Source organism: Garra rufa, unplaced genomic scaffold (genome assembly GCF_049309525.1).
Source record: "Garra rufa unplaced genomic scaffold, GarRuf1.0 hap1_unplaced_150, whole genome shotgun sequence".
In the NCBI taxonomy this organism is placed as follows: domain Eukaryota; kingdom Metazoa; phylum Chordata; class Actinopteri; order Cypriniformes; family Cyprinidae; genus Garra; species Garra rufa.
In genome coordinates this window covers 1,422-28,274 of record NW_027394425.1, presented here as the reverse complement: position 1 = coordinate 28,274, position 26,853 = coordinate 1,422, and the positions used below count along the sequence as shown (strand labels likewise).

The 26,853-nt window shown below is 32.1% G+C and overlaps 2 protein-coding genes across 2 annotated transcripts; one reads left to right on the top strand and one right to left on the bottom strand.

Annotated features, from left to right (window-relative positions):
• Positions 1–88: 88 nt before the first annotated feature.
• Positions 89–8,413, top strand: cep19 (centrosomal protein 19). The gene is made up of 2 exons (XM_073832823.1): positions 89–583; positions 4,999–8,413. Exons 1-2 carry the CDS (start codon positions 454–456, stop codon positions 5,355–5,357), a joined length of 489 nt encoding a protein of 162 aa, XP_073688924.1. The 5' UTR covers positions 89–453; the 3' UTR covers positions 5,358–8,413.
• A 1,707-nt stretch (positions 8,414–10,120) lies between these two features.
• On the bottom strand, positions 10,121–26,596 carry ing5a (inhibitor of growth family, member 5a). Its single transcript, XM_073832822.1, has 8 exons — positions 26,499–26,596; positions 25,939–26,010; positions 25,611–25,777; positions 16,637–16,748; positions 16,439–16,541; positions 11,077–11,212; positions 10,939–11,000; positions 10,121–10,858 (listed from the first exon to the last, which is right to left on the bottom strand). The coding sequence occupies exons 1-8, from the start codon at positions 26,533–26,535 to the stop codon at positions 10,819–10,821; spliced, it is 729 nt and encodes a 242-aa protein (XP_073688923.1). The 5' UTR covers positions 26,536–26,596; the 3' UTR covers positions 10,121–10,818.
• Between the last annotated feature and the right edge of the window lie 257 nt (positions 26,597–26,853).

Here is a 26,853-nt window from a genome sequence, read left to right as displayed (position 1 = left end):
CGCCGGCAGAGGGCGCCGTTAAGCGTCAAGCGTTAAATTCCCTCAGAGCGGATTTCAGAAGAAGAACCGCTACAGTAGAGAAGAGGAAGCGTGGAAACCTCAGCCAAACAACCACAATTATACAAAACGGTTTCGTTTTTCACTCAATAGCTGGTTTATTTACCAACGCGTTCGTCGAGTTATGAATGTGAGCCTGCGCCTTTAAGAAAACCGAAAGCGCGAGAGAATCAGCGCGAATCAAGCATTTGATTTAAAATTATCCGTTAACGCTTTTCAGCGAAGCGTCTCACTGTTGCTATGGATACAGTACTAATATCCGATAGATAGATAGATAGATAGATAGATAGATAGATAGATAGATAGATAGATAGATAGATAGATAGATAGATAGATATCCATTAACTGTTCATTTATCGTTTGATTTCGCAGCTCGAAATGGAAGTTTGAGTGAAAATGTCTGTAATAGCAAAGCGATGTGGAGTGAAATTTATTCCTCCTTCAATCATCCTCATATATGAGGACAAAAACACCGGCAAAATAAGGAAAAGAGTCATACCTGTGAGGAACTTCTCTCAGTATTCAGGTGAGATCTATAGACCTTTTTCACAGAAACCGGAAATACGCAATCGCAGGGTATGCAGACTTCCTGTGTAATGTCAACACAGCAGAAAGCCGGGTAATTTAAAATTAAAATGGAGTGAGTCTACACAACTTCCCTCGCTGGTTTGTCAAAGATAACTTTTGCAGACCCCATAAGAGTCGTGTAGGAAAACTCCGTCACAAAGAGGAACAAATTGGATAAAGGATATACGTTTTTCCACTAAGAGTTTATCCGCGTTTATACACGCTTAACGTACGTAAAAAATGACCAGAAAACCCCAAATTTCTGTCATACCTTACTTGGAACAAACACTAACTACTATCAAAAGAACGAACCCTTATTCCACAGATAAAGTGCATAATATCACGTTAAGCGTTTTCTCCCCCATAGAAGCCCATTATAAGGAAACAGCTTGGTTTATTAACTTACCTTAACAGCGACCAGGGAAAACCAAACTTCTGTTAAATTTCACTTAAAATAAACACTTTCTGCTGTCAAAATAATTAGCTCTTATTGAGCATATAAAGTGAATAATATCACGCTTTTCTCCCTATAGAACTCCATTAAGGAAAAAGCTTAACATTGTTTGTTATAATGGACTTCTATGGGGCGCGCACTTTATATGCTGAATAAGAGCTCGTTCTTTTGACAGCAGCAAGTATTTATTATAAGTCAAATTTAACATACGTTTGGTTTTCCCTGGTCGCTGTTGAGGTACGTAAACCACGTTAAGCTGTTTCCTTATAATGGGCTTCTATGGGGGAGAAAACGCTTAACGTGATATTATTCACTTTATATGTGGAATAGGGGCTCATTCTTTTGATAGTAGTTAATGTTTGTTCCACGTAAGGTCTGACAGAAACTTGCGGTTTCCTGGTCGTTTTTTACATACATTAAGCCACGTTAAGCGTTTTTCACGTTGTTTAACTGGTTACCAGCATACCGGGGCGGAAATCTGTTTACACAGCAATTACGTATTTCCGGCGCAAAATACGGAAGTTGTGAGAAAGGTCTATTATCAAAGTAGTTTTGTAACTTTATGCGACGTGTGAAGCAACCGTTATTTAACCGTTACTTCAAATTCAAATGAAATACTCACTTAAAGCGATAGTTTACTTAAAAATAGTTCAGTTAAATATGAAAATGTGGTACATCTGAGATGTAGATGTGGAGTTTGTTTCTTGATCTGATTTGGTGAACCTTCGTATTTGCTCACCAATGGATCCCCTGGAGCGAATGGGTGCCGTCAGAATGGGAGAAACAGTATAGTAAATGTGATCCACACCACTCCAGTTCATCAATTAACATCTTGTGAAACCAAAAGCTGTGCGTTTAAGAAACTAATCCATCATGAAGACGTTTTTAGCTAAAATGCAAGTCTATAATCCATAATAATGCGTCCTCCGGTGAAAAAGTCCATCTTCTGTTGTCGTTTACATCAAAATTTGTTTTTGACACTACCAGTCAAAAGTTTTTGAACAGTAAGATTTTTAATGTTCATCAAGTCTGCTTTTATTTTATCCAAAGTACAGCAAAAACACTAAAAACTGTAAACTATTTTACTATTTTAAATACTGCTTTCTATTTGAATATATTTTAAAATATATGAATTTTCAGCATCATTACTTCAGTCTTCAGTGTCCCATTATCCTTCAGAAATCTTTCTAAAATGCTGATTTGCTACTCTAAAAAAACATTTTTTTATTATTATTATGTCAAAACAGCTGAGTAGTATTTTTTTCAGGTTTCTTTGATGAAAAGAAAGTTCAGAACATATTTATCTAAAATAGAACTTTTTTGTGCCACGGAATAAACAAAGCTAACTGTAAACTTTGTATTTGTATAAACTTGCAATTAAGAGAAAAAAAACTCAGAATTCCAACATATAAATGAAAGAATATTAATTTATAAAAAATACGATATATAAACTTGCATTTACAAAAAAAAAAAAAAAAAGACTCAGAACTCAGGATTATAAGATAAAAAGTCGCAATTATCTTTTTTACTTTTTAAAATCAAAATTGAAAGCTTTGTGGCTGAAAAAGAAACTTACAAGCGCAGTTTTCAGCTTCGCAAGATTAATCAGATTACTTTTCCGATTACAGCGATATTTTTATCAGCTGTTTGGTCTCTCATTCTGTCTTTTTTTGTGCCAAAGGATAAAATAAAAAGATAATTGCAACTTTTTATAAACAAATTATATAACCTAAGACAAAAAAGAAAGAATTGTAAGATATAAAGAAAAAATTGGATATATAAACACTCAAAGCAAACTCAGAATTACGAGTTTTTTTTTCTTTTTATACCGTAGCAGAAACGAACAAACAAAACCCCACACAATCATGAGATATAAACTTTTTTTTTTTTCTGCAACAAAATTAAAAATAGTGGCTTTTCAGAAACTAAATCTATAATCTAAATCTAAAATCTCTTGACGGCACCCATTCACATCCATTGGTGAGCAAGTGATGCAATGCTGTGTTTCTCCAAACCTGATGAAGAAACAAACTCATCTACATAGATGGCCTAAAAGTCAGCTAGTTTCATTTTCGCCGGAACTATTGTTTTAAAGAAGTAGTTCGCTTTCAGAACAAAAATTTACAGATAATGTACTCACCCCTTTATCATCCAAGATGTTCATGTCTTTCTTTCTTCAGTCGTAAGGAAATTATGTTTTTTGAGGATTTCTCTCCATATAATGGACTTCTATGGTGCCCCCGAGTTTGAATTTCCAAAATGCAGCTTCAAAGGGCTCTAAACGATCACAGCCAAGAAAAAATGGTCTTATCTAGAAAAACGATCAGTTATTTTCCAAAAAAAAAAATAAATACAATTTATATTAGTGGTGGGCCGTTATCGGCGTTAACGTGCTGCGTTAACGTGAAACTCTTATCGTGCGATAAAAAAAATATCGCCGTTAATCTATTCTCAAATTTGGGTTGGGAGCTGGGTCTAAACTACGCAAGATATGATGACTTTCACCTTGATAGTTTAACGCGGATGTATACCGAAGACTGTAGAATATGGTCGCGCGTTTAAGTCTCCTCCGCCAAAACACAGACGGGGTCGCGTCGTCCTCCATTCATAAAAACCGAATCTACTATAGCGAAATGCCACGTAAATTCGTCATTTTTTGGATTCATAAATCAAATGTTGGTCAGTCACTTAATTCAAATCGCGATATGGACTAGTGTATGTGAAAACTGAAATGCAAAAAGACCGTTTTAATATGAATCCGATATGTTCCGTTTGCCTAGCTGTATGTATGCATTGCGGAGACGAGCTTTTACTACACGCATACTGAAACACACGTGACGCTCCCGGTAATTTTTGGCATTTTCATCTCACATGAACAGATAAACTCAATCTCCCAAACTGCTGTGAGTGTCACTTTTACCGTTTCATTTGAGAAAACTAGCATCATATCATACTGTATGACACAGAAACGTCACGGCAACCTGTCAAAATAAAAGTACGGTGTAACATGTAATGGGCTGGGTAGGTGTTGACGTTAAAAAAAACACAATCTATAGGTAGAAAAAATAATTTCATTGTTAGTTAGTTAGTAAACACAAGTACATCTAATTGAACATAATTTATTTTCATCAACAAATTATCATAGAACAGCTTTATGAGCTTTATGATCCATTCTCAAAGACTTACTTTTAGTCATTATTTGGGTAGCACACATATTCTGAATGCCTTCAGCAGAATTCAAATTAGCCATTTTAATCTAGATTAATCTAGATTAAAAAAATTAATCTATGCCCACCCCTAATTTATATACTTTTTAACCTGCCTGAACTCTGTGTATTCCAGTTCAAGACAGTTAGGGTATGTTGAAAAACTCCCATCTCATTTTCTCCTCCAACTTCACAATCGTCTTACATCAAATAAACGTTTTACCTTTTTTTTGTAAAAGGTGTTTGATTTTATTTGCATGTTCACCTTGGAAACTCTGGGTCGGCGCTTCTGCAGCGATGCAGGGCGATTTTAACGTTGGAGGAGAAAATGAGATGGGAGTTTTTGACGTACCCTAACTGTCTTGAACTGGAATACACAGAGTTCAGGCAGAGCTAGACGAGATGCGCTTTTGAGATTAAAAAAAGTATAGAAGTTGTAATTTTTTTTAGAAAATAACCAATCGCTGGATAAGACCCTTCTTCCTCGGCTGTGATCGTTTAGAGCTCTTTAAAGCTGCATTTTGGAAGTTCAAACTCGGGGGCACCATAGAAGTCCATTACATGGAGAGAAATCCTGAAATGTTTTCCTCTTTACGACTAAAGAAAGAAAGACATCTCGGATGACAAGGGAGTACATTATCTGTAAATTTTTGCTCTGAAAGTGAACTGCTCCTTTAATTAACGTAAATATAATCTATTCGGCCTTGTTTCCAGACTGCAGTCGAGCAGCAGAGCGTCTGAAGCATCACGTCCGCCACAGCGTTTACCTGGAGTCGGTCTCTTTGGCTCAGCTGGAGCGGCTCCACCTCATCCTCCGCGATCATCTGCAGGGGCTCAGTCTGGAGGACAGTCTCGCCGCTCGACGGCGGTCCGACCCCGATGACGAGGACCTGAATAAACTGAGCGACGAGGAGCTGGACCGCAGGAAGGCCCAGATGGACGAGCTGTTCGAGCGCAACCGCAAACACAAGGAGGATCCCGACTTCGTTTACGACCTGGAAGTGGAGTTTCCAGAGAACGGCGTGCGAGAAACGTGCAGCTGGGACGAAGAGCAGTCCGACGAAGAGTTTTAGAGACACCGCTCATGAAAACACATCAGCTGTATATCACACAATACCTTTCATACAGTTCAAACAAGACGAGATTTAATGGTAAATATTTATTTGTTTTTACGAAAAGCTGTACGGAACATCTAGTCCACATAAGTCCAGGGATAGTTAGACATGAAAAAATAAAACGCTACTCGATTGTCACACTTCTGCGGATTCTACCCACTACTGACGACACGATACGAAGTACAGGTACGTGTGTTCAATAAGGTAGTCTCACGGCAATATGATAGAGGAAATAGCTCATCATTTATATTTGGATCACGTGTAGAACGATAAAAGGACACAGGATTAATCTGGCTTTGGTTGATCCTCTGATAGTTGCTTTTACAAACTTTACAGCCACAAAAATCGGCATTGAGTCTGAAAGCGTTCTGGCCGGTCGATTAGAAAGTGCATCGAAGCTGCTGGAGACAAGACGGCAGATACTGCCGAAACCACACGCTTCAAACATTCACAACTGGAGAAATGCGTTGGTTAAACAATAAACATTAAAAAGGTAATCGTGACTTTTTATCTGACAATTTGGCCTTTGTTCCTTGTGATTATGAGTTCATATCTCACATTTCTGTAACAATAAGTCAAAATTGTGAGACAGAAACTACAATTGCGAGATATAAACTCAATTTTGAGGTGAAAAGTCTGAAATGACATTAATTCGAAATTGCGAGAAAAAAAATCTAAATTGCGATATTAACTCGAGATAAAAACAAAGGTAATCATGACTTCATCTCACAATTTGGCCTTTGTTCCTTGTGATTATGAGTTCATAGCTCACATTTCTGTAACAATAAGTCAAAATTGTGAGACAGAAACTACATTTGCGAGATATAAACTCAATTTTGAGAAGAAAAGTCTGAATTGACATTAATTTGAAATTGCGAGAAAAAATATCAAAATTGCAATATTAACTCGAGATAAAAACAAAGGTAATCATGACTTCATCTGACAATTTGGCCTTTGTTCCTTGTGATTATGAGTTCATATCTCACATTTCTGTAACAATTAGTCAAAATTGTGAGACAGATACTAAATTGCGAGATATAAACTCAATTTTGAGGTGAAAAGTCTGAAATGACATTAATTTGAAATTGCGAGAAAAAAAATCTAAATTGCGATATTAACTCGAGATAAAAACAAAGGTAATCGTGACTTCATCTGACAATTTGGCCTTTGTTCCTTGTGATTATGAGTTTATAGCTCACATTTCTGTAACAATAAGTCAAAATTGTGAGACAGATACTAAATTGCGAGATATAAACTCAATTTTGAGAAGAAAAGTCTGAAATGACATTAATTCGAAATTGCGAGAAAATAAAAATTGCGATGTTAACTCAGTGTTACGAGATAAAAACAAAATATTTAATAGCGACTTTATTCTGTGGCAGAAGCAAAAAAAAAAAAACAATTGCGAGATATAAACTCAATTTTGAGAAGAAAATTCTTAATTGACATTAATTCAAAATTGCGAGAAAAAATCTAAAATGCGATATTAACTCAGTGTTACGAGATAAAAACATGGGTAATCGTGACTTCATCTCACAATTTGGCCTTTGTTTCTTGTATTTATGAGTTTATAGCTCACAATTCTGTAACAATAAGTCAAAATTGTGAGACAGAAACTACAATTGCGAGATATAAACTTAATTTTGAGAAGAAAAGTCTGAATTGACATTAATTCGAAATTGCGAAAAAAAATCTAAATTGCGATATTAACTCGAGCTAAAAACAAAGGTAATCGTGACTTCATCTCACAATTTGGCCTTTGTTTCTTGTGATTATGAGTTTATAGTTCACAATTCTGTAACAATAAGTTAAAATTGTGAGACAGATACTAAATTGCGAGATATAAACTTAATTTTGAGAAGAAAAGTCTGAATTGACATTAATTCGAAATTGCGAAAAAAAATCTAAATTGCGATATTAACTCGAGATAAAAACAAAGGTAATCGTGACTTTATCTGACAATTTGGCCTTTGTTCCTTGTGATTATGAGTTTATAGTTCACAATTCTGTAACAATAAGTTAAAATTGTGGGACAGATACTAAATTGCGAGATATAAACTCAATTTTGAGGTGAAATGTCTGAAATGACATTAATTCGAAATTGCGAGAAAAAAAATCAATTGCGATATTAACTCGAGATAAAAACAAAGGTAATCGTGACTTTATCTGACAATTTGGCCTTTGTTCCTTGTGATTATGAGTTTATAGCTCACAATTCTGTAACAATAAGTTAAAATTGTGGGACAGATACTAAATTGCGAGATATAAACTCAATTTTGAGGTGAAATGTCTGAAATGACATTAATTCGAAATTGCGAGAAAAAAAATCAATTGCGATATTAACTCGAGATAAAAACATCGGTAATCGTGACTTTATCTGACAATTTGGCCTTTGTTCCTTGTGATTATGAGTTTATAGTTCACAATTCTGTAACAATAAGTTAAAATTGTGAGACAGATACTAAATTGCGAGATATAAACTTAATTTTGAGAAGAAAAGTCTGAATTGACATTAATTCGAAATTGCGAAAAAAAATCTAAATTGCGATATTAACTCGAGATAAAAACAAAGGTAATCGTGACTTTATCTGACAATTTGGCCTTTGTTTCTTGTGATTATGAGTTTATAGCTCACAATTCTGTAACAATAAGTTAAAATTGTGGGACAGATACTAAATTGCGAGATATAAACTCAATTTTGAGGTGAAATGTCTGAAATGACATTAATTCGAAATTGCGAGAAAAAAAATCAATTGCGATATTAACTCGAGATAAAAACATCGGTAATCGTGACTTTATCTGACAATTTGGCCTTTGTTTCTTGTGATTATGAGTTTATAGCTCACAATTCTGTAACAATAAGTCAAAATTGAGACAGAAACTACAATGGCAAGATTTAAACACAATTTTGAGGTGAAAAGTCTGAATTGACATTAATTCGAAATTGCGAGAAAAAAATCAATTGCGATATTAACTCGGTGTTACGAGATAAAAACTAAATATTTAATAGTGACTTTATTCTGTGGCAGAAGCAAAAAAAAAAACAATTTGCGAGATATAAACTCAATTTTGAGTTCATAACTCAGAATTCTGAGACAAAAAGGTCGCAATTAAGTCTGAATTGTAATATATAAAATTCTCATTCCTTTTTTTCTTTTTTTTACTTTTTATATCGTAGCAGAAACAAAAAACACTTGCCAGTTTTTTTTTTTTTTTTTTTTTGGTTTCTGCCACAGAATAATTTTTTTTTATCTTTTTATGAGCTAAACAAAATCTAAGTTAGAAAATAAAGAATTGCAGATATAAACTCACAACTCTGAGAAGAAAAGTCAGATTTTTGATATAGAAAATTATCAATTGTGACAAAGGAAGTCAATTTGCAAGATATAAAGATAAAAAGTCGCAGTTACCTTTATTTTTTAAGTCCGAACTGTAATATATAAAATTTGCAATTGTGAAAAAGAAAGTCAGAATTATCAGATATTTCTGCCACAGAATAAAAAAGTATGTGGCTTTTTAGAAACTTAATATATTATCTAAGATATAAGCTAATGAACTGCGAGATAAAAACTCTTAATTCAAGATATAAACTTAAAATTATGAGATAAAAAGTCGCAATTATCTTTTTTTTTAAAGTCCGAATTGTATATAAAATCGAAATTGCGAAAAAGAAAGTCAGAATTGTGAGAAAAAAAGTCTAAAAATAAAGTATATAAATTTGTAAAAAGTTGGATAGATAAACTTGCAATTGCAATTGCAAAAAAAAAAAAAAGACTCAAAATGATGAGATAAAAAGTCGCAAATATCTTTTTAAAGTCCGAATTGTGAAAAAATTTGTGAAAATTTTAAATTGCAAAAAAAGAACGAATTGTGAGATATAAACTCAATTTTTTATTATTATCATTTTTTTTATTCCATGGCGGAAACAAAACCACAATTATATAAGATATAAACTAAAGAATTGAGAGATGTAAACTCGCAATTATGAGATAAAAAGTCGCAATTATCTTTTTTTTTAATCCGAATTGTATATAAAATCGAAATTGTGAAAAGGAAAGTCAGAATTTTGAGAAAAAAAGTCTAAAATAAAGTATATAAATTTGTAAAAAGTTGAACATATAAACTTGCAATTGCAAAAAAAAAAAAAAAAGACTCAAAATGATGAGATAAAAAGTCGCAAATATGTTTTTAAAGTCCGAATTGTGAAAAAATTTGTGAAAATTTTAAATTGCAAAAAAAGAACGAATTGTGAGATATAAACTCAATTTTTTATTTTTTTTATTCCATGGCGGAAACAAAACCATAATTATATAAGATATAAACTAAAGAATTGAGAGATGTAAACTCGCAATTATGAAATAAAAAGTCGCAATCATCTTTTTTTTTTTTTTTTACTTACTTTTTAAACCTTAGCAGAAACAAAAAACACTTGTCAAGGTTTTATTTTTTGGTTTCTGCCACAGAATAGAAAATTGTGGCCATTTCCAAGCTAAATATACAGTCTAAGTTATAAACTAAAGAATTGCCAGATATAAACTCGCAACTCTGAGAAGAAATTCTGAATTTTGATATAGAAAATGATCAATTGTGACAAAGGAAGTCAGACTTGCAAGATATAAAGATAAAAAGTCGCAGTTACCTTTATTTTTTATTCTGTGGCGAAAACAAAAGTCACAATTGCGAGATATGAACGAAAAAATTAAGAGATGTAAACTCGCAACTGCAAGAAAAAAATGGTTAGATTACCTTTTTATTTTTAAGTTCTGAGGTGGAAACAAGTATCCACATTCGCATCGAGTTCTGCTCACACTACGAAAAATAAAGCAGAATTTGAACGGGAAAAAATAAACGTAAATGCTGCATGAGGTTTGGGTTATCGTCTGAATTTACAAAAGTAGACAAAATTAAACATTGTGTGCACTTTAAAGTTGCACTTTGATCAAACAGCAGGTTGAGAGTCAAAGCAAATCGACAGTTGCAAGAAAAGTAGTCGCGTAATAAGTGCAAAAGCGCTAAATACCAATTCGTAAAATCGCTCGGAACGACTTGTGCCACGCTAAAAACATATTATGAGCAAAGCACATAGACATGATACTTGCTTGAAGTTTCGTAAAAATGAAAATACATACTAAGAAAAGAGAAAAAAATATATATATATCATATATAATATATCCTAGATTGTCTGAAAATGACAATTCGACAACACAGAATGAAACTTAAACAAATGGAAACATTTCAAGTACTTTGAAAAATAAAAACTTTGTTTCCTCGCGACCCTCATAGAATTCATCATGGCCATATAAAGGAGTATATATTATCCTATTTTACCACTTAGACAAAATACATATATATATATGCATACGTATATATATATATATATATATAGAAATGTAATCTCTCAACGTTACAAATGTGCTTCTCATTTTTTCTTTCGATCCTGGGTGCATCGTGGACAGAACCTGGAAGGAAGAAAACAGACGTTGTTTGCTCATGTTCGAAACACAGATGTCGATTATTCCTCACGATCAGACCGACGTACCATTTCCCTTTGGGTTTGGTTGTCAGATCGACGCAGGCGAAGTGAAACCACTCAATGGGACACTGTTGAGAAAAGCATTTTTGTTAAATATGTAGATTGAGGAAAGGCTAATAAAGTGTTTGAAGCGTTAGCTCGTACATCTGGGTTGTCGCATCCGATCATTTCTCCGTATGACACTTGGTGGCACAGGCAGTACGTGGGCTCGTTGGGGTCGACGGGCATGTCTAAGACGTCTGACGGGTGAACGGGAAGGATGGATTCGGAGAACTCGGGGCTGCGGAAACAAGGAAAACAAGGTGCTTAAAGTGCATTTGACTTTTGGAAATTAAAGGCCTGGAAAACCCTTGAAAACGTCAATATTCCTGAAGAGGTGCTTGAAAAGTGCTTACATTATTGAAGGACAACCTAAAGGGGTCATCGAAAGTTCATATGATTCTTTAGGGTCTAAATGAAAAGTCTTAAAAATTCTCAATAGTAGTGTAAAAACCACACTTTTACCTTGTCAAAATCAGCTCTGCAAAAACTCAACTCATTTTAAGACATGGCCCCTTTAACCCTCTGGGCCTCTCGAAAAATTTTATGTTTTGAATTTTTAAAAATCGTAGCTTCATCAGAATGAGATGACACTTGGTGACTTTTGTTGCATTAGCTATGTGAGTACAAAAAAAAATCAGTGACATGATTCGGATATGTTAAAGGGTCAAACAAAAAATTAGTCACACTTGGCTCCTTCGCGGTCAAAAATGACCGACATAGGAAATGAATGGGAAATACGAAAAAATGTGATAATTCAGATAATCTTTTGGTAATACAAGCTACAAATCAGCCACTGTGCTGAAAAGAAGTGTTCAGCAAGCAAGGAGTGACACTCTAAAATAACAAAAGTACAGAACTGACACACACACGCGCACACACACACACACACACACACACACACACACACACACACACACACACACACACACACACACAGAAATAAGCAGAAAAATGCAAAACCTGATATTTATCCAATCAAAAAAAATCTAAACCTTGCCAAAAGTAATCTTTTAGAATGTCTGAATATATTTCTAAATGCAAAGCCTAATAAAATGAAGAAACAATAAAAAGAAAAAAAACAACAATAGGAATCCCAAAGCCCCTGTATATATGTATATAGGGAGACACAGGAGTTTACATGGCATTACACACGTTTTTATTTTTTATGCCACTAGATGGTGCAATTTTCACTTTAAAAAATGGATTTTAAATGCTTTTACTCTATTTTAATGTGAAATGTTGTATTTATTGAAAAATAATAAATACATAATTAATTAAAAAAATATAATATAAAATATAAATCTACTGGGAAAAAATTGCTCATTAAAACTGTATAAATATTGCATAGATTCATAAAAAATGCTCAAAATTCTAAATAATAATTACAAAATATTATTGAACAAAAATGTATTTAATTGATTTTCCTGAAGAAAAAAAAAAGTTACTTTTTAAGGCTTCGGTCACTTTTGACCGCGAGGGAGCCAAGTGTGACCCCTTAATGAGGAGGCCCAGAGGGTTAAATGCAAATGAGCTCTGCTCGCCCCGCACTTTAGCCGCGTTTATCGGCGAAACTTGCCAACAAGCACATTATTAAGAAAGGCCACTCACAAAGATGCATAAAAGCCCTTATACTCACTTCTGCTGTGGGTGAAGCTGCATCAGGAACGATTCGCACAAACATAGACGCATATGTAGATCGGGATCGGCGCTTTCCATTTAAAAACGAAAGTAACATTAAACCTCTGTGTCTTCAGCGGCTCAGATGTCCGGAGTAAATGACTACTGCTGTGTTCATTATTACATCCAACATCAGAACACATCTATCGCTCAATTAGAGTCTTCCCCTGCGGACGCTGAGGGCGGGGCTAAGGTAAGGCGCTCATGTCAATCAACTGTGTTTCGTCACAACGACAAGCAGCTGAGAATGAGCTGATTTTAAAAAGGCGATATTAATTTTAAAGATTAAACAAATACCACTGGGTGGGTTTTTATCATTGTAGGGTGGTTGTGTACACAAACTACCCACACACATTAATGTTCAAACAACATGGAAAAGTGAGTTTTGCACCCGATGACCCCTTTAATAATTTTGTCAATAAACACAGCTTTTGACGTAAACTTCACCTTTTTTGCTTATTTCAGTTAATCACAGAAAACAATCGAGGCATAAACTCAAGATGCAAAAAGACGAACAGATGAACCGAATCAATCGAGTCATTTGAGCTACAACCGCTCTGACTGATTCAAACTTGTGACTTCATTTCAAGCGATTCAGTAGCAAAAGCCAGATTAAATTAAAAGAGCCATTCATTTTTGAATTTCAACATCATTTGGTATGATTTTTAAAAGGTTTTGGGTGAAACTGAGATTTTCGAAACTCTGACTCAGTAAAGCATTGCGTTGCAAAATGATTCACTGTTTTGAAGCGCTCCGATTGGATCACATGACGCCAATCATTCAGATCGGGAATTCAAATTGCCAATCATTTGATTTAGATCGGGCTTCAGAACGTGGATCGCAAATCATCTGATTTAGATCGGACCAGGTTCGTAAATCGTTTCGCGAATTGAACGATTCAAATCAAATGATTCGTTATACACAATTTGAAGTCCCGATCTGAATCAAATGATTTGCGATACACAAAGTTCAGATTTACAGGTGCCTTAGAATGCATTGAGAGAATATTTTAAATGGTTCTCTGATATCTACACAGAACGTAAGGCATAAGAAAGGGCAAAAATTCTCCAGAAACGTCCATTTACAACCCTAGGATTTGTCCCTAGAATTAAATGTGACCTTGAATCTTAAGTCGCTGGGGTATATTTGTAGCAATAGCCAAAAAAACACATTGTATGGGTCAAAATTATAGTCATAAGGTTAAATTTTAAAAAACTGAGATGTATACCTCATATGAAAGCTCAATAAATAAGCTTTCTATTGATGTATGGTTTGTTAGGATAGGACAATATTTGGCTGAGATACATCTGTTTGAAAATCTGGAATCTGAGGGTGCAAAAAAATCAAAATCCTGAGAAAATCACCTTTAAAGTTGTCCAAATTAAGTTCTTAACAATGCATATTACTAATCAAAAATTACATTTTGATATGTTTACAGTAGGAATTTTACAAAAAATCTTCATGGAACATGATCTTTACTTAATTTCCTAATGATTTTTGGCATAAAAGAAAAATCAATAATTTTGACCCATACAATGTATTTTTGGCTATTGCTACAAATATACCCCAGCGACTTAAGACTGGTTTTGTGCTCCAGGGTCACATATATTATGTGGTAATCTTATATTAAATGTATAGTACATCCAGAAACGCATCACCACTGTCATTCAATTATTAATTCATAATGTACAGTTTTGTACTCATTTTTATGTACTTGCATTTGATCAACTCTATTTCATACATTACTTGGTATTTGTAAAGCATCATAAATAAAGTTCAAATGTATGTCTCCAAATGCAGCCGCAAATAAATGCTCAGAAACAGCAATGAACGGAATTCAGTGGAATTTCCCTGAATTGAATTCCACTTCCTGTAATTCCAATTCCAATTCCATTTCCTTCTTTGAATTGGACTTGTTGAGTTCATTCCTGAATGGACCCCCAACCCTGCTCTTTATGACATAAGGATCACATCCGACCTATTTAGTGATTTTCTGTTTACACTTTTCTCCTCCATCTCATCCATTCTGCTTTTTCAGTCAGGCACGTAAAGCACAACTTTTATTCACATTCCGAACTGATAATAGCATAGAAAGTAAGCAAATAGTCACTAACAAGCTGTCACTCACTTCATCTCCAAAAGTACAAATATACCTTACACTGTCTATGTGTGGCATTTAGCGCCAAGTTAACTATGTATTTCTTTATTAAAGGATTAGTTCACTTTCATAACAACAATGCACAGATAGTGTACATCCAAGATGTTCATGTCTTTCTTTCCTCAGTCGTAAAGAAATTGTTTTTTTGAGGAAAAAATTTCAGGATTTCTCTCTTTATAATGGATAAGGATGGCGCCCCGAAGTCTGAACTTCCGAAATGCAGTTTAAATGCAGCTTCAAAAGACTCTAAGCGATCCCAGCCGAGGAGGAAGGGTCTTATCTAGCGAAACAAATTGACAATTTATATACTTTTTAACCTCAAATGCTCGTCTCGTCTCTGCGCAGTGAATGTGTATTCAGTTTAATCCGGGTCAATGCAGTTAGGGTACGTCTAAAAACTCCCATCTCGTTTATGTCTTCAATGTCAAAATCGTCCTATAATGCTGTTTTTGCCTTTTTTTTGTTAAGGGCGTTTGAGTTTCTTTGTATGTTCACTTTGTAAACACTATGTCGGTACTTTTGCAGCGATCTAAGGCGATTTTGAAGTTAGGGACGAAAACGAGATGGGAGTTTTTAGACGTACCCTAACTGTATTTACCCCAATCACACAGACTTCACATGCGCTGCGCAGAGATGAGACAAGACGGGCATTTGAGGTTAAAAAGTATATAAATTGTCAATTTGTTTCGCTAGATAAGACCCTTCCTCCTCGGCTGGGATCGCTTAGAGTCTTTAGAAGCTGCATTTAAACTGCATTTCGGAAGTTCAGACTTCGGGGCGCCATCCATCTCCATTATAAAGAGAGAAATCCTGAAATGTTCTCCTCAAAAAAAAACATAATTTCTTTACGACTGAGGAAACAAAGACATGAACATCTTGGATGACAAGGGGGTGAGTACATTATCTGTGCATTGTTGTTATGAAAGTGAACTAATCCTTTAATATATATTTCTTTATTAATACCTCTACATATTACCTTTCCTTAATCATTTGCACACACAAGCATTATCCGACTCTCCTCCTGACCGCAGACGGAGGTTTACAAGCCACTTTTTCCTGTGATTTTCAGTCAATTTCTGGCCGTTCCCCTCTTATGAACAGCAGCTGTTTCATACCTGATAAAAGCTTCTTGTGGTTTCTCGTTTTGACCGATTGGAGCATCCATAAACAACGCAAAACATAGGTATTTTTAAGTTTCTGCTAGTGATTCCCATTGAGAAAAATCACTTCCTGCCCTCCAGCTGGATTTCGCACCACAGCAATGACCAAACAGCTGATTAAAAACATCAGTAATCCACTCCAGTCCACCAGCTAACATCTCGAGAAGACAAAAGCTGGAACAAATCTATCAAAATCCATCTGAAAGATGTCAGTGGAGGAAGTATTTTAGTTAAAAACATCTTAATGATGGATTTGTTTCTTTTAAACAGGATGTTAACTGACGGACTGGAGTGGTGTGGGTTACTAGTGATGTTTTCATCAGCTGTTTGGACTCTCATTCTGACGGCACCCATTCACATCCATTGGTGAGCAAGTGGTGCACCGCTACATTTCTCCAAATCTGCTGAAGAAACAAACTCATCTACGTCGTGAATGGCCTTTTCTGGATGGAAATTCGTTTTGTTTCACCTGTTCTTCATTTTCTTTTTCCGCGGCGAGTCGTCGTCCGACGATTTCCGTCCTCTTCCTTTCGGCCGTCGTTTCTCCTTCAGGCTTCCTCGAGCGCCTACTTCTGCGAAAGACAGCAGTTTGGTCTGATTATCCTCGTTCATCATGATGGCTATCACATATGTTACATTTGGCATAATCAACCACAGTCTGGCTTACTCTTGGCCATTCTGTTTTCCGGACTTTCGTAGCCGCTGACGTCCAACTTTTCCTTCAGCTCATTCTCAAAGCGGGCGAGATCGGCGTCGAGCCTTCGGATGTGTTTGTCCACCTAGTGAGAAAGAGTTTGGGTTATTTTTGATAATAATAATAATAATAATAATAATACCAAGCACAAAATGAGTGCAGCTTCTCAGTGCAAATGTACAGTATTTTAATCAAACTATTCAAAAAGAGCAGTGATTGACTTGTTGAAATGTTGTTTTAGAGCCTTTTTTCTATTTTGATTTCTTTAAAATAAAGTTAAACTGAAAATCATAACTAAAACTATTTTTCGTCAATAAAACCATTTCTACTCAAATATTTTAGAGCCGAGAATAAAATAATGGGAAATTATATTTACTACAAATAAATATTCTATGATCTTTAATAAAAATTTCTGCTCACTGAGTATAAAAAAAATAGAAACTTAGATTTACTATAAAAAAAAAAAGTATGATTGACAGTTTCTACTCAATTAAATATGTAAGATCAGAGAATAAATGAATGGGAAACTATATTTACTACAAATAAAAAACTATTATTTCTGACAATAAAACAGTTTCTAATCAATTAAATATTTTAGAGCGGAGTATAAAATAAAGGCAAATCATATTTACTACTAATAAATATTCTATAATTTTTGACAATAAAACAGTTTCAAATCAATATTTAATATCTTATATTTACTACAAATAAATACTCTATGATTTGACAATAAAACAATTTTTACACGATATTTTAGAGCGGAGTATAAAATAATAGGAAATTATATTTAGTACAAATAAATATTCTATGATTTTTGACAATAAAATTTTCTACTCTGTTTAGAGCAGAGTATAAAATACAAAAATTTAGATTTGCTATTTAAATAAAAATGTTTTTTTTTTACAATAAAACATTTTCTATTCATATAAATATTTCAGAGCTGAGCATAAAATAACGGGAAATTATATTCACTACAAATAAATATTCTATCATTTGACAATAAAAGAGTTTCTACAGAAACTTAGATTTACTATAAAAACTATGACTTTTGACAATAAACCAATTTTTACTCGATTTAATGTTTTAGAGCTGAGCATAAAATAATGGGAAATTATATTTACTACAAATAAAAATTCAATACTTCGACAATAAAACCATTTTTACTCAATATTTTGGAGCTGAGTATGCAGAAACTTAGATTTACTATAAAAAACTGATTTTTGACAATAAAACAGTTTCTACTCAATTAAATATTTTAAAGCTGAGTATAAAATAATAGGAAATTATATTAACTACAAATACATATTTCAATGATTTTTTGACAATAAAACTTTTTCTCCTCGATATTTTAGAGCTAAGTATAAAATGCTGGGAAATTATACTTACTACAAATAAATGTTCAATGGTTTTTGACAATAAAACTTAAAACAATTTGAGTTTCTACTCAATATATTTTATAGCGGAGTATAAAATACAGAAACTTAGATTTACTATAAAAACTGATTTTTGACAGTAAAACAGTCTCTATTCAATTCAATATTTAAGAGCAGAGAATAAATTAATGGGAAATTATCATTTTAATTGAGTAGGCATTTTAGAGCTGAATATACAGTTAGTGAACAAACTCCATCGCACACCTGCAAGTGATAGGTGCGTAGGATAATAAGATCAACCAGGTGGATCCTTTCAACATATAAGCAATTCCCGCACACTATCGTGACTTGCAAAGTAGTAATCTTTATTAACAACGTTTCGGTCACACGACCTTCATCAGGAGTATACAAATGTTCAAATTCATCTCTTTTAAGATAAACACATGACCAATTAACAAAACTCCATCTGTAAACAATTAAACTCATTAGGAGTATAAATTAGCATCACATCATAAACAGTTACAAATTCTGATAGTTACAATAATCAACAAAGATCCCACTGCAGATCAACAAGATCATCCAAAATACATAAACAACGCATTGTCATCAAACAGCATCAAATTGTTATAACGGGCTCCATAGCCACTCAAACTCATTGTAAACACATAATAAAAACGACACATCATTCAAATCAATTCCATCACTATAACATTACATTAAATGGTGCTTCATCGTTCATGCCCATAGGTGATAAAGTTTGAAGGGTATAAATCCAGAACAGTTCGCGTCTCTGTAGAAGTAATTCAATGTCTCCACCTCTAGGTGGCAAAGTTACTTTTTCAATCCCACAGAAACGTAAAGAGGTAACGTCGTGATTCAGATTTAGAAAGTGTGCCGCAACTGGATAATTAATATATTTTCTTCTGATCGAACTCTTATGTTCACTAATTCTTTGTTTCAATTGATGTGACGTTTTTCCCACATAGCCTATACCACAAGGACAACGGATCAAGTACACAACATGAGTGGAAACACAAGTAATCACAGATTTGATGCTATATTTTTTACCCGTTCTAGGATGTTTTAAAAGTATTATTACACTGAGCACAATTCCCACAACGATAATTGCCCTTCTGTATAGGACTAAGTAAACTCTGAGATGCACGAGGACTGACGCTCTGAAAACGAGCATGTACCAAGCTATCTTTTAAATTCTTGGCGCGTTTATATACAATCAAAGGAGGATGTCTAAAAATATCGTTCAACTCCGGATCAGAAGACAATAAATGCCAATGTTTTTTAAAAATTGATTTTATCATGTAGGACGTAGGTGAATGTGTTGTAATACAGGCAAAGGAATACTTTTTTGTTTTCATTTTCTTCTTTTTTAACAATTCAGACCGTGTTTTTTTAAAAGCTGTATTGTATCCTTCTTCGACCCAATCCAAAGGATAACCTCTGTTCAAAAAATTATTTTTCATGATTTTCGATTTCTCAATAAAATCAGAATCAGAATAACAAATCCTCCTCAGTCTGTAGAACTGACTCTTAGGCAGTCCTTTTTTTAAAAAAGTCGGATGAAAACTAGTAGCAAGTAAAAGTGTATTACGATCAGTCTCTTTTGTAAACAAAGTTGTAGTCAAACTGCCTTCGTTCTTTTGGACCCACATATCAAGAAAGTGTACTCTAGAGGAATTAATTTCAGAAGTAAATTCTAAGTCATCAACCAAGTTATTCAAATATGTCACAAATTCTCGAGCCTCATCGTGATCACCCAAGAAAATACAAAATATATCATCAATGTATCTATACCACTTAATAATCTTTGAATAGAAAGGATTATTTTCTGTATTCAATACATAACTCTCCTCAAAAAAACCCATAAATAAATTGGCATAGTTAGGGGCAAAATTCGAGCCCATTGCTGTCCCACTTATCTGAAGAAAAAAATCCATATCAAAACTGAAATAATTATATTTCAAAAGTTACGAAGCCATCTTGACGATAAAGTCAGATGGTGGATCAGAGTCCTCGCGTAACAAAAGATAATGTCTAAGTGCAATAAGTCCTTTTTCATGTGAAATGTTAGTATATAAACTTGTTATGTCCAAAGTTAATAATAAAGAGAGGTCCGGTAAATCATACACCTCAGAAATCTTATTAATAAAATCAGTAGAGTCTCGAATGTAAGAAGGTAACGAATAAACAAAAGGTTTTATAAAAAAGTCAACATACTGAGATAAAGGAGATAAGAGGGAATTAGTCTGTGCCACAATCGGACGACCTGGTGGGTCAGTAAGTCTCTTATGAATTTTAGGAAGAGTGTAAAAAACAGGTCTAATCGGATGTTGACAATACAGGAATTTAAACTCTGATTGAGATATCCAACCCTCTGTTTTAGCATTTGTTAAAAATGACAATATCTCAGATTGATAAGTATTGGTAGGATCACTGGGAAGTTTTTTATAAAACCTAATATTCTGTAATTGAGAAAAAATTTCATCTTGATATTTTTTCGTATCTTGGACTACAATAGCCCCTCCTTTATCAGCAGGTTGATGAAGGTCGTTTGACCGAAACGTTGTTAATAAAGATTACTACTTTGCAAGTCACGATAGTGTGCGGGAATTGCTTATATGTAGAGCTGAATATACAGAAACTTAGATTTACTATTTAAAAAAAACATGATTTTTAACAATAAAACAATTTCTCAGTATTTTAGAGCTGCATATAAAATACAGAAATTAAGATTTACTATTAAAAAAAAATTGTCAATAAAACAATTTCTACTCAATTGAATATTTTAGAGCGGAGTATAAAATAATGGGAAATCAGATTTACTGCAAATAAATATTCTATGACTTTTGACAATAAAATATTTTAGAGCTGAGTATAAAATACAGAAACGTAGATTTACTAAAAAAACTGACTTTTAACAATAAAACAATTTCTACTCAAAAAATTTTTAGAGCTTATTATAAAATACAGGAAATAATATTTTCTACAAAAAAATATTCTATGATTTTTTACAATTAAGCAGTTTCTACCCAATATTTTAGAGCCAAGTATACAGAAACTTAGATTTACAATTTAAAAAAAAACTATGATTTTTTAACAATAAAACAATTTCTACTTAATTAAATATTTTAGAGCAGAGTATAAAATAATAAAAAATGATATTTACTACAAATAAATACATGATTTTGACAGTAAAACAGTTTCAAACTCAAATATTTCATAGCCGAGTATAAAATAATGGGAAATTATATTTGCTACAAATTATTACTCTATGATTTTTGACAATAAATCAGTTTCTACTCAAATATTTTAGAGCTGAGCATAAAAATAATGGGAAATTATATTTACTACTAATACAAATTCAATACTTTGACAATAAAACTGTTTTTACTCAATATTTTAGAGATGAGTATACAGAAACTTAAATTTACTATTTAAAAAATATGACTTTTAACAATAAATCAATTTCTACTTAATTAAACATTTTAGAGCGGAGTAAAAAAATAATGGGAAATTATATTCACTACAAATAAATATTCTATCATTTGACAATAAAAGAGTTTCTACAGAAACTTAGATTTACTATAAAAACTATGACTTTTGACAATAAACCATTTTTTACTCAATTTAATTTTTTAGAGCTGAGCATAAAATAATGGGAAATTATATTTACTACAAATAAAAATTCAATACTTCGACATTAAAACCATTTTTACTCAATATTTTGGAGCTGAGTATGCAGAAACTTAGATTTACAATAAAAAACTGATTTTTGACAATAAAACAGTTTCTACTCAATTGAATATTTTAAAGCTGAGTACAAAATAATAGGAAATTATATTAACTACAAATACATATTTCAATGATTTTTTTGACAATAAAACTTTTTCTCCTCGATATTTTAGAGCTAAGTATAAAATGCTGGGAAATTATACTTACTACAAATAAATGTTCAATGGTTTTTGACAATAAAACTTAAAACAATTTGAGTTTCTACTCAATATATTTTATAGCGGAGTATAAAATACAGAAACTTAGATTTACTATAAAAACTATGACTTTTGACAATAAATCAATTTTTACTCGATTTAATGTTTTAGAGCTGAGCATAAAATAATGGGAAATTATATTTACTACAAATAAAAATTCAATACTTCGACAATAAAACCATTTTTACTCAATATTTTGTATGCAGAAACTTAGATTTACTATAAAAACTGATTTTTGACAATAAAACAGTTTCTACTCAATTAAATCTTTCAGAGCTGAGTATAAAATAATGGAAATTATATTTACTACAAATAAATATTCTATGATTTTTGACCAAAAAAAACAGTTTCTACTCAATATTTTAGAGAGGTCTATACAGAAACTTAGATTTACTATAAAAACTGACTTTTGACAGTAAAACAGTCTCTATTCAATTAAATATTTAAGAGCAGAGAATAAATTAATGGGAAATTATCATTTTAATTGAGTAGGCATTTTAGAGCTGAATATACAGAAACTTAGATTTACTATTAAAAAAAAACATGATTTTTAACAATAAAACAATTTCTCAGTATTTTAGAGCTGCATATAAAATACAGAAATTAAGATTTACTATTAATTTTTTTTTTGTCAATAAAACAATTTCTACTCAATTGAATATTTTAGAGCGGAGTATAAAATAATGGGAAATCATATTTACTGCAAGTAAAAAAGTGATTTTTTGACAATAAAACTGTTTCTATTCAATATTTTAGAGCCAAGTATACATAAACTTAGATTTACTAGTAAAAAAACATGATTTTTAACAATAAAACTGTTTCTTCTTAATGTAATATTTCAGAGATGAATATAAAATAATGGGAAATCATATTTACTACAAATAAAACACTGATTTCTACTAAATATTTTAGAGCAGAGTTTACAGAAACTTAGACTTAAAAAAAAAACAATTTCTACAAAATTTAATATTTAAAAAAAAACACAATTTATAAATAAAACTATTTTTACTCAATATTTAAGAGCTGAGAATAAAATAATGTGAAATTATACTTACAACAAATAAATATTCTATGACTTTTGACAATAAAATATTTTCTACTCAATTTTTTTAAGTTGAATATACAGAAATTTTACTATAAAAATATGAATTTTGACAATACAACATTTTCTACTCAATTAAATATTTTAGGTCTGAGCATAAAATAATGGGAAAGTGTATTTACTACAAATACATTTTTGTATTATTTTTGATAATTAAACAGTTTCTACTCAATATTTTAGAGATGAGTATACCGATTTACTATAAAAACTATGACTTTTTTGACAATAAATCAATTTCTACTCAATTAAATATTTTAGGTCTGAGCATAAAATAATGGGAAAGTATATTTACTACAAATAAGTATTACATGACTTTTGACAACAAAATATTTTAGAGCGGAGTATAAAATACAGAAACGTAGATTTACTAAAAAAAAACTGACTTGACAATAAAACAATTTCTACTCAAATATTTTAGAGCTGAGTATAAAATACAGGAAATAATATTTTCTACAAATAAATATTCTATGATTTTTTACAATTAAGCAGTTTCTACCCAATATTTTAGAGCCAAGTATACAGAAACTTAAATTTACTATTTAAAAAACTATGACTTTTAACAATAAAACAATTTCTACTTAATTAAATATTTTAGAGCAGAGTATAAAATAATGGGAAATTATATTCACTACAAATAAATATTCTATGATTTGACAATAAAACAATTTCTACTCAATATTTTAGAGATGAGTATACAGATTTACTATAAAAAACTATGATTTTTGACAATAAAACAATTTCTACTCAATTAAATATTTTAGAATCGAGTACAAAATAACGGGAAATTATATTTACTACAAATACATTTGTTATTATTTTTGATAATAAAACAGTTTCTACCCAATATTTTAGAGCTGAGGATACAGAAACTTAGATTTAGTATAAAAAACATAAGATTTTTTGACAATAAATCAATTTCTACTCAATTAAATATTTTAGGTCTGAGCATAAAATAATGGGAAAGTAGAATTACTTTTGACAATAAAACTGTTTATACGCAATATTTTAGAGCTGAGTATAAAATACAAAAACGTAGATTTACTAAGTATAAAATACAGGAAATAATATTAACTACAAATAAATATTCTATGATTTTTGACAATAAAACAGTTTCTACAGAAACTTAGATTTACTATAAAAACTATGACTTTTTTGACAATAAATCAATTTCTACTCAATTGAATATTTTAGGTCTGAGCATAAAATAAAGGGAAAGTATATTTACTACAAATATGTATTATATGACTTTTGACAACAAAATATTTTAGAGCCGAGTATAAAATACAGGAAATAATACTTTCTACAAATAAACATTCTATGATTTTTTACAATTAAGCAGTTTCCACCCAATATTTTAGAGCAGAGTATACAGAAACTTAGATTAACTATAAAAAAATAAGATTTTTTGACAATAAATCAATTTCTACTCAATTAAAATTTTTAGGTCTGAGCATAAAATAATGGGAAAGTATAATTACTTTTGACAATAAAACTGTTTATACGCAATATTTTAGAGCTGAGTATAAAATACAAAAACGTAGATTTACTAAGTATAAAATACAGGAAATAATATTAACTACAAATAAATATTCTATGATTTTTGACAATAAAACAGTTTCTACAGAAACTTAGATTTACTATAAAAACTATGACTTTTTTGACAATAAATCAATTTCTACTCAATATTTTAGAGATGAGTATACAGATTTACTATAAAAACTATTATTTTTGACAATAAAACAATTTCTACTCAATTAAATATTTTAGAATCGAGTATAAAATAATGGGAAATTGTATTTACCACAAATACATTTGTTATTATTTTTGATAATAAATCAATTTCTACTCAATTAAAATTTTTAGGTCTGAGCATAAAATAATGGGAAAGTATAATTACTTTTGACAGTAAAACTGTTTATACGCAATATTTTAGAGCTGAGTATAAAATACAAAAACGTAGATTTACTAAGTATAAAATACAGGAAATAATATTTTCTACAAATAAATATTCTATGATTTGTTTTTTACAAATAAGCAGTTTCTACCTTTTCTCTATATATTTTAGAGCCGAGTATACAGACACCTAGATTTACTATAAAAAAACTGGTTTTTGTCAATAAATTAAAAAAAAAAAAAATTATATTTGAACATTAGAACCAAGTATAAAATAATAGAAAATTATACTTACTACAAATAAATATAATTTTTTGACAGTAAAACCATTTCAACTCACATGTTTCATAACTAAGTATAAAATAGGGACAATTGTATTTAAAATAAAAAGCTAAAACTTTTTTAAAATATATATTTTCTACTCAACATTTTAGATCTGAATATAAAATACAGAAAATGTTTTACTACAAACAACATAAATATGAGTTATAACAATAAAAGAGTTTAGAAACATACTCTTTTGCAGAAATCACAAATGAAAAAGTTATGCACGTCTAAAACCGATTACTGACCATTTCGTAGGTCTGCATGGCGAGCTGCACTTTGTCGTCGCTGTACTCTTTGCATTTGCTGAATCCGTTCTGAATCTTCTGCAGGTGCTCCACTCTTTGATCCGGAGCCAGATTTCGGACGTTTTTAATATATTCTTCTGCGAGCTTATCGATTTCGGATTTCTTTTCTGCAAGAAAGAAGCAGAAAACATGGAAATATTCATCAATGTAGATGCAAAACACATACATCCATTGGTAAATAATACTAAATGCTCTAATGATGCCCAAAAAGTGCTCCCTAGGTAGACAGCACACTATGATTTGAGCCACAGCCCAGTTGTTATCTCACCCTCGGCTCTGTTATCGAGTTCCCGCATGAGTGTGAAGTTTCTCTGAAGCTCACAGGGCAGGTTTTCAATGCCTAGGGTCATAAAAAAACACATTCCTATATTAAAACATTGTTTACATACATTAGAAAAGTTCAGGATTGAGTCCTGAAGCAGAAAACACTCAGAAACCTGTCTGATTTTATTAAACACACGTGCTATACACAAGCACACACATCAACTCTTAGCAAAGACAGAAAAAACAACAAGAGTTTGTTGACTTAGCATGTTGTTAGCATGCTGGCTAACTACTTTCTATCCTGTGTTTGCAACTTCCTGTGGCTTTCCGGTGGGTGTTTATATAGTGAAGTACATACCAAAACTAAAGAGTGAATTAGATTTACGCAGTTTGAAACAGTCGAAATGTAGCTTATCAACCTGTTGGCTTACTAGCTGCACCTAGCTAATGCTAATCTGACATTAGCCATCGAAACAACCCCAAACTGGAGCTTTCAAACCGTCTTCATCCCGCCTGAAAGGCCGGTAAATCTATCGCGTTTGGCCCGAAATGAATCGTACTCACTGTCGAGATAATGTTCGAGATAAATCGCTGTCGCCATGGTGACGATCTTCACTCGTTTTCCGTGTGTTTTTCTCCTCCGCCAGCCCGCGTGAGGTGGAACAACATTGGCATGTCATGAATAATTAATGAGGCAGCTCTCCGCTACTGGCTGAAAGGTGACGCTTTCGAATGGCGCGTTCTAATTGGCTGGCAGCGGGGCTTGGCTCATTAGCGCTCGACGTCCATCGCCGTTGATCGATGACTGAAAAAAAAGGAGATTCAGAGAAATAGATATGACAACAAACTAAATACAACTAATATTTAACATTTTGACATATAAATAAATATTACTGGTATATATATATATATATATATA